This window comes from Melanostigma gelatinosum (assembly GCF_949748355.1).
Source record: "Melanostigma gelatinosum genome assembly, chromosome: 2".
NCBI classification, from domain to species: domain Eukaryota; kingdom Metazoa; phylum Chordata; class Actinopteri; order Perciformes; family Zoarcidae; genus Melanostigma; species Melanostigma gelatinosum.
The window spans coordinates 4,537,859-4,556,807 of NC_136635.1; the positions used below are offsets into that span (position 1 = coordinate 4,537,859).

General features: G+C 40.1%; 1 protein-coding gene across 6 annotated transcripts in view; it reads right to left on the reverse strand.

The window, feature by feature from the left end:
- Positions 1 to 18,949, reverse strand: part of sh3gl3a (SH3-domain GRB2-like 3a) — a gene marked incomplete at both ends in the record, with an annotated part of 142,064 nt that overhangs the window by 89,684 nt on the left and 33,431 nt on the right. For all 6 annotated transcript variants that reach the window (XM_079288213.1, XM_079288212.1, XM_079288209.1 and 3 more), the window contains one exon: positions 18,834 to 18,906. In XM_079288213.1, the coding sequence (XP_079144339.1) occupies positions 18,834 to 18,906 (73 nt within the window). The remainder of the gene's footprint in view (positions 1 to 18,833; positions 18,907 to 18,949) is intronic.

Genomic DNA, 18,949 nt, shown 5'->3' on the forward strand with positions numbered 1-18,949 from the left:
ATACCACACACACATGATTCAGCATGAATATACCACACACACAGGAGTCAACATGAATATACCACACACACAGGAGTCAACATGAATATACCACAAACACAGGAGTCAACATGAATATACCACACACACAGGAGTCAGCATGAATATACCACACACACAGGATTCACCATGAATATACCACACACACAGGAGTCACCATGAATATACCACACACACAGGATTCAGCATGAATATACCACACACACAGGAGTCAACATGAATATACCACACACACAGGAGTCACCATGAATATACCACACACACAGGATTCAGCATGAATATACCACACACACAGGAGTCAACATGAATATACCACACACACAGGATTCAGCATGAATATACCACACACACAGGAGTCAGCATGAATATACCACACACACAGAAGTCAACATGAATATACCACACACACAGGATTCAGCATGAATATACCACACACACATGATTCACCATGAATATACCACACACACAGGAGTCAACATGAATATACCACACACACAGGAGTCAACATGAATATACCACACACACAGGAGTCAGCATGAATATACCACACACACAGGAGTCAGCATGAATATACCACACACACAGGATTCACCATGAATATACCACACACAGGATTCACCATGAATATACCACACACAGGATTCAGCATGAATATACCACACACACAGGATTCAGCATGAATATACCACACACACAGGAGTCAGCATGAATATACTACACACAGGATTCACCATGAATATACCACACACACAGGATTCACCATGAATATACCACACACAGGATTCACCATGAATATACCACACACACAGGATTCACCATGAATATACCACACACAGGATTCAGCATGAATATACCACACACACACACAGTATTCAGCATGAATATACCACACACACACACAGGATTCACCATGAATATACCACACACAGGATTCAGCATGAATATACCACACACACAGGATTCACCATGAATATACCACACACACATGATTCAGCATGAATATACCACACACACATGATTCAGCATGAATATACAACACACACATGATTCAGCATGAATATACCACACACAGGATTCAGCATGAATATACCACACACACAGGATTCAGCATGAATATACCACACACACAGGATTCACCATGAATATACCACACACACAGGATTCACCATGAATATACAACACACACAGGATTCACCATGAATATACAACACACACAGGATTCACCATGAATATACAACACACACAGGATTCACCATGAATATACAACACACACAGGATTCAACATGAATATACCACACACACAGGATTCACCATGAATATACCACACACACAGGATTCACCATGAATATACCACACACACATGATTCAGCATGAATATACCACACACACAGGATTCACCATGAATATACCACACACACATGATTCAGCATGAATATACCACACACACAGGATTCACCATGAATATACCACACACACATGATTCAGCATGAATATACCACACACACATGATTCACCATGAATATACCACACACACAGGATTCAGCATGAATATACCACACACACATGATTCACCATGAATATACCACACACACATGATTCACCATGAATATACCACACACACAGGATTCACCATGAATATACCACACACACAGGAGTCAACATGAATATACCACACACACATGATTCACCATGAATATACCACACACACAGGAGTCAACATGAATATACCACACACACAGGAGTCAACATGAATATACCACACACACATGATTCACCATGAATATACCACACACACATGATTCACCATGAATATACCACACACACAGGATTCACCATGAATATACCACACACACAGGAGTCAACATGAATATACCACACACAGGATTCACCATGAATATACCACACACAGGATTCACCATGAATATACCACACACACAGGATTCACCATGAATATACCACACACAGGATTCAGCATGAATATACCACACACACACACAGGATTCACCATGAATATACCACACACAGGATTCAGCATGAATATACCACACACACAGGATTCACCATGAATATACCACACACACATGATTCAGCATGAATATACCACACACACATGATTCAGCATGAATATACCACACACACAGTATTCAGCATGAATATACCACACACACACACAGGATTCACCATGAATATACCACACACACACACAGGATTCACCATGAATATACCACACACAGGATTCAGCATGAATATACCACACACACAGGATTCACCATGAATATACCACACACACATGATTCAGCATGAATATACCACACACACATGATTCAGCATGAATATACAACACACACATGATTCAGCATGAATATACCACACACAGGATTCAGCATGAATATACCACACACACATGATTCAGCATAAATATACCACACACACAGGATTCAGCATGAATATACCACACACAGGATTCACCATGAATATACCACACACACAGGATTCACCATGAATATACCACACACACATGATTCACCATGAATATACCACACACACAGGATTCACCATGAATATACAACACACACATGATTCAGCATGAATATACCACACACACATGATTCAGCATGAATATACAACACACACATGATTCAGCATGAATATACCACACACACAGGATTCACCATGAATATACCACACACACAGGATTCAGCATGAATATACCACACACACAGGATTCAGCATGAATATACCACACACACATGATTCAGCATGAATATACAACACACACATGATTCAGCATGAATATACCACACACACAGGATTCACCATGAATATACCACACACACATGATTCAGCATGAATATACAACACACACATGATTCAGCATGAATATACCACACACACAGGATTCAGCATGAATATACCACACACACAGGATTCAGCATGAATATACCACACACACATGATTCAGCATGAATATACCACACACACAGGATTCAGCATGAATATACCACACACACAGGAGTCAGCATAAATATACCACACACACAGGATTCACCATGAATATACCACACACACAGGATTCAGCATGAATATACCACACACACATGATTCACCATGAATATACCACACACAGGATTCACCATGAATATACCACACACACAGGATTCACCATGAATATACCACACACACAGGATTCACCATGAATATACCACACACACATGATTCAGCATGAATATACCACACACATGATTCAGCATGAATATACCACACACACAGGATTCAGCATGAATATACCACACACAGGATTCAGCATGAATATACCACACACACAGGATTCAGCATGAATATACCACACACATGATTCAGCATGAATATACCACACACAGGATTCAGCATGAATATACCACACACACAGGATTCAGCATGAATATACCACACACAGGATTCAACATGAATATACCACACACACAGGATTCAGCATGAATATACCACACACACATGATTCAGCATGAATATACCACACACACAGGATTCAGCATGAATATACCACACACACAGGATTCAGCATGAATATACCACACACAGGATTCAGCATGAATATACCACACACACAGGATTCAGCATGAATATACCACACACAGGATTCAGCATGAATATACCACACACACATGATTCAGCATGAATATACCACACACAGGATTCAGCATGAATATACCACACACACATGATTCAGCATGAATATACCACACACACATGATTCAGCATGAATATATCACACACACAGGATTCAGCATGAATATACCACACACATGATTCAGCATGAATATACCACACACAGGATTCAGCATGAATATACCACACACACATGATTCAGCATGAATATACCACACACACAGGATTCAGCATGAATATACCACACACACAGGATTCAGCATGAATATACCACACACACATGATTCACCATGAATATACCACACACAGGATTCACCATGAATATACCACACACACATGATTCAGCATGAATATACCACACACACAGGATTCACCATGAATATACCACACACACATGATTCAGCATGAATATACCACACACACATGATTCAGCATGAATATACCACACACACAGGATACACCATGAATATACCACACACACATGATTCAGCATGAATATACCACACACACAGGAGTCAACATGAATATACCACACACACAGGAGTCAACATGAATATACCACACACACAGGAGTCAACATGAATATACCACACACACAGGAGTCAACATGAATATACCACACACACAGGATTCACCATGAATATACCACACACACAGGAGTCAACATGAATATACCACACACACAGGATTCAGCATGAATATACCACACACACATGATTCACCATGAATATACCACACACACAGGATTCACCATGAATATACCACACACACAGGAGTCAACATGAATATACCACACACACAGGAGTCAACATGAATATACCACACACACAGGAGTCAACATGAATATACCACACACACAGGAGTCAACATGAATATACCACACACACAGGAGTCAACATGAATATACCACACACACAGGAGTCAACATGAATATACCACACACACAGGAGTCAACATGAATATACCACACACACAGGAGTCAACATGAATATACCACACACACAGGAGTCAACATGAATATACCACACACACAGGAGTCAACATGAATATACCACACACACAGGAGTCAACATGAATATACCACACACACAGGAGTCAACATGAATATACCACACACACAGGAGTCAGCATGAATATACCACACACACAGGATTCACCATGAATATACCACACACAGGATTCAGCATGAATATACCACACACACAGGATTCACCATGAATATACCACACACACAGGATTCACCATGAATATACCACACACACAGGATTCACTATGAATATACCACACACACAGGAGTCAACATGAATATACCACACACACAGGATTCACCATGAATATACCACACACACAGGATTCACCATGAATATACCACACACAGGATTCACCATGAATATACCACACACAGGATTCAACATGAATATACCACACACACAGGATTCACCATGAATATACCACACACACAGGATTCACCATGAATATACCACACACACAGGATTCACCATGAATATACCACACACAGGATTCACCATGAATATACCACACACACACAGTATTCAGCATGAATATACCACACACACAGGATTCACCATGAATATACCACACACACATGATTCAGCATGAATATACCACACACACATGATTCAGCATGAATATACCACACACACATGATTCAGCATGAATATACCACACACACAGGATTCACCATGAATATACCACACACACATGATTCAGCATGAATATACCACACACACAGGATTCACCATGAATATACCACACACACATGATTCAGCATGAATATACCACACACACAGGATTCAGCATGAATATACCACACACACAGGATTCAGCATGAATATACCACACACACAGGATTCAGCATGAATATACCACACACACAGGATTCACCATGAATATACCACACACACATGATTCAGCATGAATATACCACACACACAGGATTCAGCATGAATATACCACACACACAGGATTCAGCATGAATATACCACACACACAGGATTCAGCATGAATATACCACACACACAGGAGTCAACATGAATATACCACACACACAGGATTCAGCATGAATATACCACACACACAGGAGTCAACATGAATATACCACACACACATGATTCACCATGAATATACCACACACACAGGAGTCAACATGAATATACCACACACACATGATTCACCATGAATATACCACACACAGGATTCAACATGAATATACCACACACACAGGAGTCAACATGAATATACCACACACACAGGAGTCAACATGAATATACCACACACACAGGAGTCAACATGAATATACCACACACACAGGAGTCAACATGAATATACCACACACACAGGAGTCAACATGAATATACCACACACACAGGATTCAGCATGAATATACCACACACACAGGAGTCAACATGAATATACCACACACACATGATTCACCATGAATATACCACACACAGGATTCAACATGAATATACCACACACACAGGAGTCAACATGAATATACCACACACACAGGAGTCAACATGAATATACCACACACACAGGAGTCAACATGAATATACCACACACACAGGAGTCAACATGAATATACCACACACACAGGAGTCAACATGAATATACCACACACACAGGAGTCAACATGAATATACCACACACACAGGAGTCAACATGAATATACCACACACAGGATTCAACATGAATATACCACACACACAGGAGTCAACATGAATATACCACACACACAGGATTCAACATGAATATACCACACACACAGGAGTCAACATGAATATACCACACACACAGGATTCAGCATGAATATACCACACACACATGATTCAGCATGAATATACAACACACACAGGATTCACCATGAATATACCACACACACAGGATTCAGCATGAATATACCACACACACAGGATTCATCATAAATATACCACACACACAGGATTCACCATGAATATACCACACACACAGGATTCAGCATGAATATACCACACACACAGGATTCAGCATGAATATACCACACACACATGATTCAGCATGAATATACAACACACACATGATTCAGCATGAATATACCACACACACAGGATTCACCATGAATATACCACACACAGGATTCAGCATGAATATACCACACACACAGGATTCAGCATGAATATACCACACACACAGGATTCAGCATGAATATACCACACACACAGGATTCAGCATGAATATACCACACACACATGATTCAGCATGAATATACAACACACACATGATTCAGCATGAATATACCACACACACAGGATTCACCATGAATATACCACACACACAGGATTCAGCATGAATATACCACACACACAGGATTCAGCATGAATATACCACACACACAGGATTCACCATGAATATACCACACACACAGGATTCACCATGAATATACCACACACACATGATTCAGCATGAATATACCACACACACATGATTCAGCATGAATATACCACACACACATGATTCAGCATGAATATACCACACACACAGGAGTCAGCATAAATATACCACACACACAGGATTCAGCATGAATATACCACACACACATGATTCAGCATGAATATACCACACACACAGGATTCACCATGAATATACCACACACACATGATTCAGCATGAATATACCACACACACATGATTCAGCATGAATATACCACACACACAGGATTCACCATGAATATACCACACACACATGATTCAGCATGAATATACCACACACACATGATTCAGCATGAATATACCACACACACATGATTCAGCATGAATATACCACACACACAGGAGTCAGCATAAATATACCACACACACATGATTCAGCATGAATATACCACACACACAGGATTCAGCATGAATATACCACACACACATGATTCAGCATAAATATACCACACACACATGATTCAGCATGAATATACCACACACACATGATTCAGCATGAATATACCACACACACAGGATTCACCATGAATATACCACACACACATGATTCAGCATGAATATACCACACACACAGGAGTCAGCATAAATATACCACACACACAGGATTCAGCATGAATATACCACACACACATGATTCAGCATGAATATACCACACACACAGGATTCACCATGAATATACCACACACACATGATTCAGCATGAATATACCACACACACATGATTCAGCATGAATATACCACACACACAGGATTCACCATGAATATACCACACACACATGATTCAGCATGAATATACCACACACACATGATTCAGCATGAATATACCACACACACATGATTCAGCATGAATATACCACACACACAGGAGTCAGCATGAATATACCACACACACATGATTCAGCATGAATATACCACACACACAGGATTCAGCATGAATATACCACACACACATGATTCAGCATGAATATACCACACACACATGATTCAGCATGAATATACCACACACACAGGAGTCAGCATAAATATACCACACACACATGATTCAGCATGAATATACCACACACACATGATTCAGCATGAATATACCACACACACATGATTCAGCATGAATATACCACACACACATGATTCAGCATGAATATACCACACACACATGATTCAGCATGAATATACCACACACACAGGAGTCAGCATAAATATACCACACACACATGATTCAGCATGAATATACCACACACACATGATTCAGCATGAATATACCACACACACATGATTCAGCATGAATATACCACACACACAGGATTCAGCATGAATATACCACACACACAGGATTCAGCATGAATATACCACACACACACATGATTCAGCATGAATATACAACACACACATGATTCAGCATGAATATACCACACACACAGGATTCACCATGAATATACCACACACACAGGATTCAGCATGAATATACCACACACACATGATTCACCATGAATATACCACACACAGGATTCACCATGAATATACCACACACACAGGATTCACCATGAATATACCACACACACAGGATTCACCATGAATATACCACACACACAGGATTCAGCATGAATATACCACACACAGGATTCAGCATGAATATACCACACACACAGGAGTCAGCATAAATATACCACACACACAGGATTCAGCATGAATATACCACACACACAGGATTCAGCATGAATATACCACACACACAGGATTCAGCATGAATATACCACACACACAGGATTCAGCATGAATATACCACACACACAGGATTCAGCATGAATATACCACACACACAGGAGTCAACATGAATATACCACACACACAGGAGTCAACATGAATATACCACACACACAGGAGTCAACATGAATATACCACACACACAGGAGTCAACATGAATATACCACACACACATGATTCACCATGAATATACCACACACACAGGAGTCAGCATGAATATACCACACACACAGGAGTCAACATGAATATACCACACACACATGATTCACCATGAATATACCACACACACAGGAGTCAGCATGAATATACCACACACACAGGAGTCACCATGAATATACCACACACACAGGAGTCAACATGAATATACCACACACACAGGAGTCAACATGAATATACCACACACAGGATTCACCATGAATATACCACACACACAGGATTCACCATGAATATACCACACACAGGATTCACCATGAATATACCACACACACAGGATTCACCATGAATATACCACACACACAGGATTCACCATGAATATACCACACACACAGGATTCACCATGAATATACCACACACACAGGATTCACCATGAATATACCACACACACAGGATTCACCATGAATATACCACACACACAGGATTCACCATGAATATACCACACACACAGGATTCAGCATGAATATACCACACACAGGATTCAGCATGAATATACCACACACACAGGAGTCAGCATAAATATACCACACACACAGGATTCAGCATGAATATACCACACACACAGGATTCAGCATGAATATACCACACACACAGGATTCAGCATGAATATACCACACACACAGGATTCAGCATGAATATACCACACACACAGGATTCAGCATGAATATACCACACACACAGGAGTCAACATGAATATACCACACACACAGGAGTCAACATGAATATACCACACACACAGGAGTCAACATGAATATACCACACACACAGGAGTCAACATGAATATACCACACACACAGGAGTCAGCATGAATATACCACACACACAGGAGTCAACATGAATATACCACACACACATGATTCACCATGAATATACCACACACACAGGAGTCAGCATGAATATACCACACACACAGGATTCAGCATGAATATACCACACACACAGGATTCACCATGAATATACCACACACACAGGATTCACCATAAATATACCACACACACACATGATTCACCATGAATATACCACACACACAGGATTCAGCAGGAATATACCACACACACAGGATTCAGCATGAATATACAACATACATGATTCACCATGAATATACCACACACACAGGAGTCAGCATGAATATACCACACACACAGGAGTCAACATGAATATACAACATACATGATTCACCATGAATATACCACACACACAGGAGTCAGCATGAATATACCACACACACAGGATTCAGCATGAATATACAACATACATGATTCACCATGAATATACCACACACACAGGAGTCAGCATGAATATACCACACACACAGGAGTCAACATGAATATACCACACACACAGGAGTCAACATGAATATACCACACACACATGATTCACCATGAATATACCACACACACAGGAGTCAGCATGAATATACCACACACACAGGAGTCAACATGAATATACCACACACACATGATTCACCATGAATATACCACACACACAGGAGTCAGCATGAATATACCACACACACAGGATTCAGCATGAATATACCACACACACAGGATTCACCATGAATATACCACACACACAGGATTCACCATAAATATACCACACACACACATGATTCACCATGAATATACCACACACACAGGATTCAGCATGAATATACCACACACACAGGATTCAGCATGAATATACAACATACATGATTCACCATGAATATACCACACACACAGGAGTCAGCATGAATATACAACACACATGATTCAGCATGAATATACCACACACACAGGATTCACCATAAATATACCACACACACACATGATTCACCATGAATATACCACACACACAGGATTCAGCATGAATATACCACACACACAGGATTCAGCATGAATATACAACATACATGATTCACCATGAATATACCACACACACAGGAGTCAGCATGAATATACAACACACATGATTCAGCATGAATATACCACACACACAGGATTCAGCATGAATATACAACACACATGATTCAGCATGAATATACCACACACACAGGATTCACCATGAATATACCACACACACAGGATTCAGCATGAATATACAACACACACAGGATTCAGCATGAATATACAACACACACAGGATTCAGCATGAATATACCACACACACAGGATTCAGCATGAATATACCACACACACATGATTCAGCATAAATATACCACACACACATGATTCAGCATGAATATACCACACACACAGGATTCAGCATGAATGTACCACACACACAGGATTCAGCATGAATATACCACACACACATGATTCAGCATGAATATACAACACACACAGGATTCAGCATGAATATACCACACACACAGGATTCAGCATGAATATCCCACACACAGGATTCAGCATGAATATACCACACACACATGATTCAGCATGAATATACCACACACACAGGATTCAGCATGAATATACCACACACACATGATTCAGCATGAATATACCACACACACAGGATTCAGCATGAATATACCACACACACATGATTCAGCATGAATATACCACACACACAGGATTCAGCATGAATATACAACACACACAGGATTCAGCATGAATAAACCACACACACATGATTCAGCATGAATATACCACACACACAGGATTCAGCATGAATATACAACACACACAGGATTCAGCATGAATAAACCACACACACATGATTCAGCATGAATATACCACACACACATGATTCAGCATGAATATACCACACACACAGGATTCAGCATGAATATACAACACACACAGGATTCAGCATGAATATACCACACACACAGGATTCACCATGAATATACCACACACACAGGATTCACCATGAATATACCACACACACAGGATTCAGCATGAATATACCACACACACAGGATTCACCATGAATATACCACACACACAGGATTCAGCATGAATATACCACACACACAGGATTCAGCATGAATATACCACACACACATGATTCAACATGAATATACCACACACACAGGATTCAGCATGAATATACCACACACACAGGATTCAGCATGAATATACCACACACACAGGATTCAGCATGAATATACCACACACACATGATTCAGCATGAATATACCACACACACAGGATTCAGCATGAATATACCACACACACATGATTCAACATGAATATACCACACACACAGGATTCAGCATGAATATACCACACACACATGATTCAGCATGAATATACCACACACACAGGATTCAGCATGAATATACCACACACAGGATTCAGCATGAATATACCACACACACAGGAGTCAGCATAAATATACCACACACACAGGATTCAGCATGAATATACCACACACACAGGATTCAGCATGAATATACCACACACACAGGATTCAGCATGAATATACCACACACACAGGATTCAGCATGAATATACCACACACACAGGATTCAGCATGAATATACCACACACACAGGAGTCAACATGAATATACCACACACACAGGAGTCAACATGAATATACCACACACACAGGAGTCAACATGAATATACCACACACACAGGAGTCAACATGAATATACCACACACACATGATTCACCATGAATATACCACACACACAGGAGTCAGCATGAATATACCACACACACAGGAGTCAACATGAATATACCACACACACATGATTCACCATGAATATACCACACACACAGGAGTCAGCATGAATATACCACACACACAGGAGTCACCATGAATATACCACACACACAGGAGTCAACATGAATATACCACACACAGGATTCACCATGAATATACCACACACACAGGATTCACCATGAATATACCACACACACAGGATTCACCATGAATATACCACACACACAGGATTCAGCATGAATATACCACACACACAGGATTCACCATGAATATACCACACACACAGGATTCAGCATGAATATACCACACACACAGGATTCACCATGAATATACCACACACACAGGATTCACCATGAATATACCACACACACAGGATTCACCATGAATATACCACACACACAGGATTCACCATGAATATACCACACACACAGGATTCACCATGAATATACCACACACACAGGATTCACCATGAATATACCACACACACAGGATTCAGCATGAATATACCACACACACAGGATTCAGCATGAATATACCACACACACAGGATTCACCATGAATATACCACACACACAGGATTCACCATAAATATACCACACACACACATGATTCACCATGAATATACCACACACACAGGATTCAGCATGAATATACCACACACACAGGATTCAGCATGAATATACAACATACATGATTCACCATGAATATACCACACACACAGGAGTCAGCATGAATATACAACACACATGATTCAGCATGAATATACCACACACACAGGATTCAGCATGAATATACAACACACATGATTCAGCATGAATATACCACACACACAGGATTCACCATGAATATACCACACACACAGGATTCAGCATGAATATACAACACACACAGGATTCAGCATGAATATACAACACACACAGGATTCAGCATGAATATACCACACACACAGGATTCAGCATGAATATACCACACACACATGATTCAGCATAAATATACCACACACACATGATTCAGCATAAATATACCACACACACAGGATTCAGCATGAATATACCACACACACAGGATTCAGCATGAATATACCACACACACAGGATTCAGCATGAATATACCACACACACATGATTCAGCATGAATATACAACACACACAGGATTCAGCATGAATATACCACACACACAGGATTCAGCATGAATATCCCACACACAGGATTCAGCATGAATATACCACACACACATGATTCAGCATGAATATACCACACACACAGGATTCAGCATGAATATACCACACACACATGATTCAGCATGAATATACCACACACACAGGATTCAGCATGAATATACCACACACACATGATTCAGCATGAATATACCACACACACAGGATTCAGCATGAATATACAACACACACAGGATTCAGCATGAATAAACCACACACACATGATTCAGCATGAATATACCACACACACAGGATTCAGCATGAATATACAACACACACAGGATTCAGCATGAATAAACCACACACACATGATTCAGCATGAATATACCACACACACATGATTCAGCATGAATATACCACACACACAGGATTCAGCATGAATATACAACACACACAGGATTCAGCATGAATATACCACACACACAGGATTCACCATGAATATACCACACACACAGGATTCACCATGAATATACCACACACACAGGATTCAGCATGAATATACCACACACACAGGATTCACCATGAATATACCACACACACAGGATTCACCATGAATATACCACACACACAGGATTCAGCATGAATATACCACACACACATGATTCAACATGAATATACCACACACACAGGATTCAGCATGAATATACCACACACACAGGATTCAGCATGAATATACCACACACACAGGATTCAGCATGAATATACCACACACACATGATTCAGCATGAATATACCACACACACAGGATTCAGCATGAATATACCACACACACATGATTCAACATGAATATACCACACACACAGGATTCAGCATGAATATACCACACACACATGATTCAGCATGAATATACCACACACACAGGATTCAGCATGAATATACCACACACACAGGATTCAGCATGAATATACCACACACACATGATTCAGCATGAATATACCACACACACAGGATTCAGCATGAATATACCACACACACATGATTCAGCATGAATATACCACACACACAGGATTCAGCATGAATATACCACACACACAGGATTCACCATGAATATACCACACACACAGGATTCAGCATGAATATACCACACACACAGGATTCAGCATGAATATACCACACACACATGATTCAACATGAATATACCACACACACAGGATTCAGCATGAATATACCACACACACAGGATTCAGCATGAATATACCACACACACAGGATTCAGCATGAATATACCACACACACATGATTCAGCATGAATATACCACACACACAGGATTCAGCATGAATATACCACACACACATGATTCAACATGAATATACCACACACACAGGATTCAGCATGAATATACCACACACACATGATTCAGCATGAATATACCACACACACAGGATTCAGCATGAATATACCACACACACAGGATTCAGCATGAATATACCACACACACATGATTCAGCATGAATATACCACACACACAGGATTCACCATGAATATACCACACACACAGGATTCAGCATGAATATACCACACACACAGGATTCACCATGAATATACCACACACACAGGATTCAGCATGAATATACCACACACACAGGATTCACCATGAATATACCACACACACAGGATTCAGCATGAATATACCACACACACATGATTCACCATGAATATACCACACACACAGGAGTCAACATGAATATACCACACACCCAGGATTCACCATGAATATACCACACACACAGGATTCAGCATGAATATACCACACACACATGATTCACCATGAATATACCACACACACAGGATTCACCATGAATATACCACACACACAGGATTCACCATGAATATACCACACACACAGGATTCACCATGAATATACCACACACACATGATTCACCATGAATATACCACACACACACAGGATTCAGCATGAATATACCACACACACAGGATTCAGCATGAATATACCACACACACATGATTCAGCATAAATATACCACACACACAGGATTCAGCATGAATATACAACACACACAGGATTCAGCATGAATATACCACACACACATGATTCAGCATAAATATACCACACACACATGATTCAGCATGAATATACAACACACACAGGATTCAGCATGAATATACCACACACACAGGATTCAGCATGAATATACCACACACACAGGATTCAGCATGAATATACCACACACACAGGATTCAGCATGAATATACCACACACACAGGATTCAGCATGAATATACCACACACACAGGATTCACCATGAATATACCACACACACAGGATTCACCATGAATATACCACACACACAGGATTCACCATGAATATACCACACACACATGATTCACCATGAATATACCACACACACACAGGATTCAGCATGAATATACAACATACATGATTCACCATGAATATACCACACACAGGATTCACCATGAATATACCACACACACAGGATTCACCATGAATATACCACACACACAGGATTCAGCATGAATATACAACACACACAGGATTCAGCATGAATATACAACACACAGGATTCAGCATGAATATACCACACACACACAGGATTCAGCATGAATATACAACATACATGATTCACCATGAATATACCACACACAGGATTCACCATGAATATACAACACACACAGGATTCAGCATGAATATACCACACACACATGATTCAGCATGAATATACCACACACACAGGATTCAGCATGAATATCCCACACACAGGACTCAGCATGAATATACCACACACACATGATTCAGCATGAATATACAACACACACAGGATTCAGCATGAATATACAACACACACAGGACTCAGCATGAATATACCACACACACATGATTCAGCATGAATATACAACACACACAGGATTCAGCATGAATATACAACACACACAGGACTCAGCATGAATATACCACACACACATGATTCAGCATGAATATACAACACACACAGGATTCAGCATGAATATACAACACACACAGGACTCAGCATGAATATACCACACACACATGATTCAGCATGAATATCCCACACACAGGACTCAGCATGAATATACCACACACACATGATTCAGCATGAATATACCACACACACAGGATTCAGCATGAATATACCACACACACAGGATTCAGCATGAATATACAACACACACAGGATTCAGCATGAATATACCACACACACAGGATTCAGCATGAATATACCACACACACAGGATTCACCATGAATATACCACACACACAGGAGTCAGCATGAATATACCACACACAGGATTCACCATGAATATACCACACACACAGGATTCACCATGAATATACCACACACACAGGATTCAGCATGAATATACAACACACACAGGATTCAGCATGAATATACCACACACACAGGATTCAGCATGAATATACCACACACAGGATTCAACATGAATATACCACACACAGGATTCAACATGAATATACCACACACACACATGATTCAGCATGAATATACCACACACACAGGATTCACCATGAATATACCACACACACAGGATTCACCATGAATATACCACACACACAGGAGTCAGCATGAATATACCACACACACAGGATTCAACATGAATATACAACACACACAGGATTCACCATGAATATACCACACACACATGATTCACCATGAATATACCACACACACAGGATTCAACATGAATATACAACACACACAGGATTCACCATGAATATACCACACACACAGGATTCACCATGAATATACCACACACACAGGATTCACCATGAATATACCACACACACAGGAGTCAGCATGAATATACCACACACACAGGATTCAACATGAATATACCACACACATGATTCAGCATGAATATACCACACACACAGGATTCAGCATGAATATACCACACACAGGATTCACCATGAATATACCACACACACAGGATTCACCATGAATATACCACACACACATGATTCAGCATGAATATACAACACACACAGGATTCACCATGAATATACCACACACACAGGATTCAGCATGAATATACCACACACACAGGATTCAACATGAATATACCACACACACAGGATTCACCATGAATATACCACACACACAGGATTCACCATGAATATACCACACACACAGGATTCACCATGAATATACCACACACACATGATTCAGCATGAATATACAACACACACAGGATTCACCATGAATATACCACACACACAGGATTCAGCATGAATATACCACACACACAGGATTCAACATGAATATACCACACACACAGGATTCACCATGAATATACCACACACACAGGATTCACCATGAATATACCACACACAGGATTCACCATGAATATACCACACACACAGGATTCACCATGAATATACCACACACACAGGATTCACCATGAATATACCACACACACAGGATTCAACATGAATATACCACACACACAGGATTCAGCATGAATATACCACACACACATGATTCAGCATGAATATACCACACACAGGATTCAGCATGAATATACCACACACACATGATTCAGCATGAATATACCACACACAGGATTCAGCATGAATATACCACACACACATGATTCAGCATGAATATACCACACACACATGATTCAGCATGAATATACCACACACACAGGATTCAGCATGAATATACCACACACACAGGAGTCAACATGAATATACCACACACACAGGAGTCAACATGAATGTATCACACACAGGACGGTGTTGTAGTTGCAGATAGATCTTTTTTCTCTTACCTGGGTTAGGCTGGAGGTATTCTGTTGTTTTGGACAAGAGGTCAAACACGGACTTGTTGGTCACCTCAATTTTCTAAACGGAGCAAGACAAGAACGTTTACAAGGAGATGTTGCAT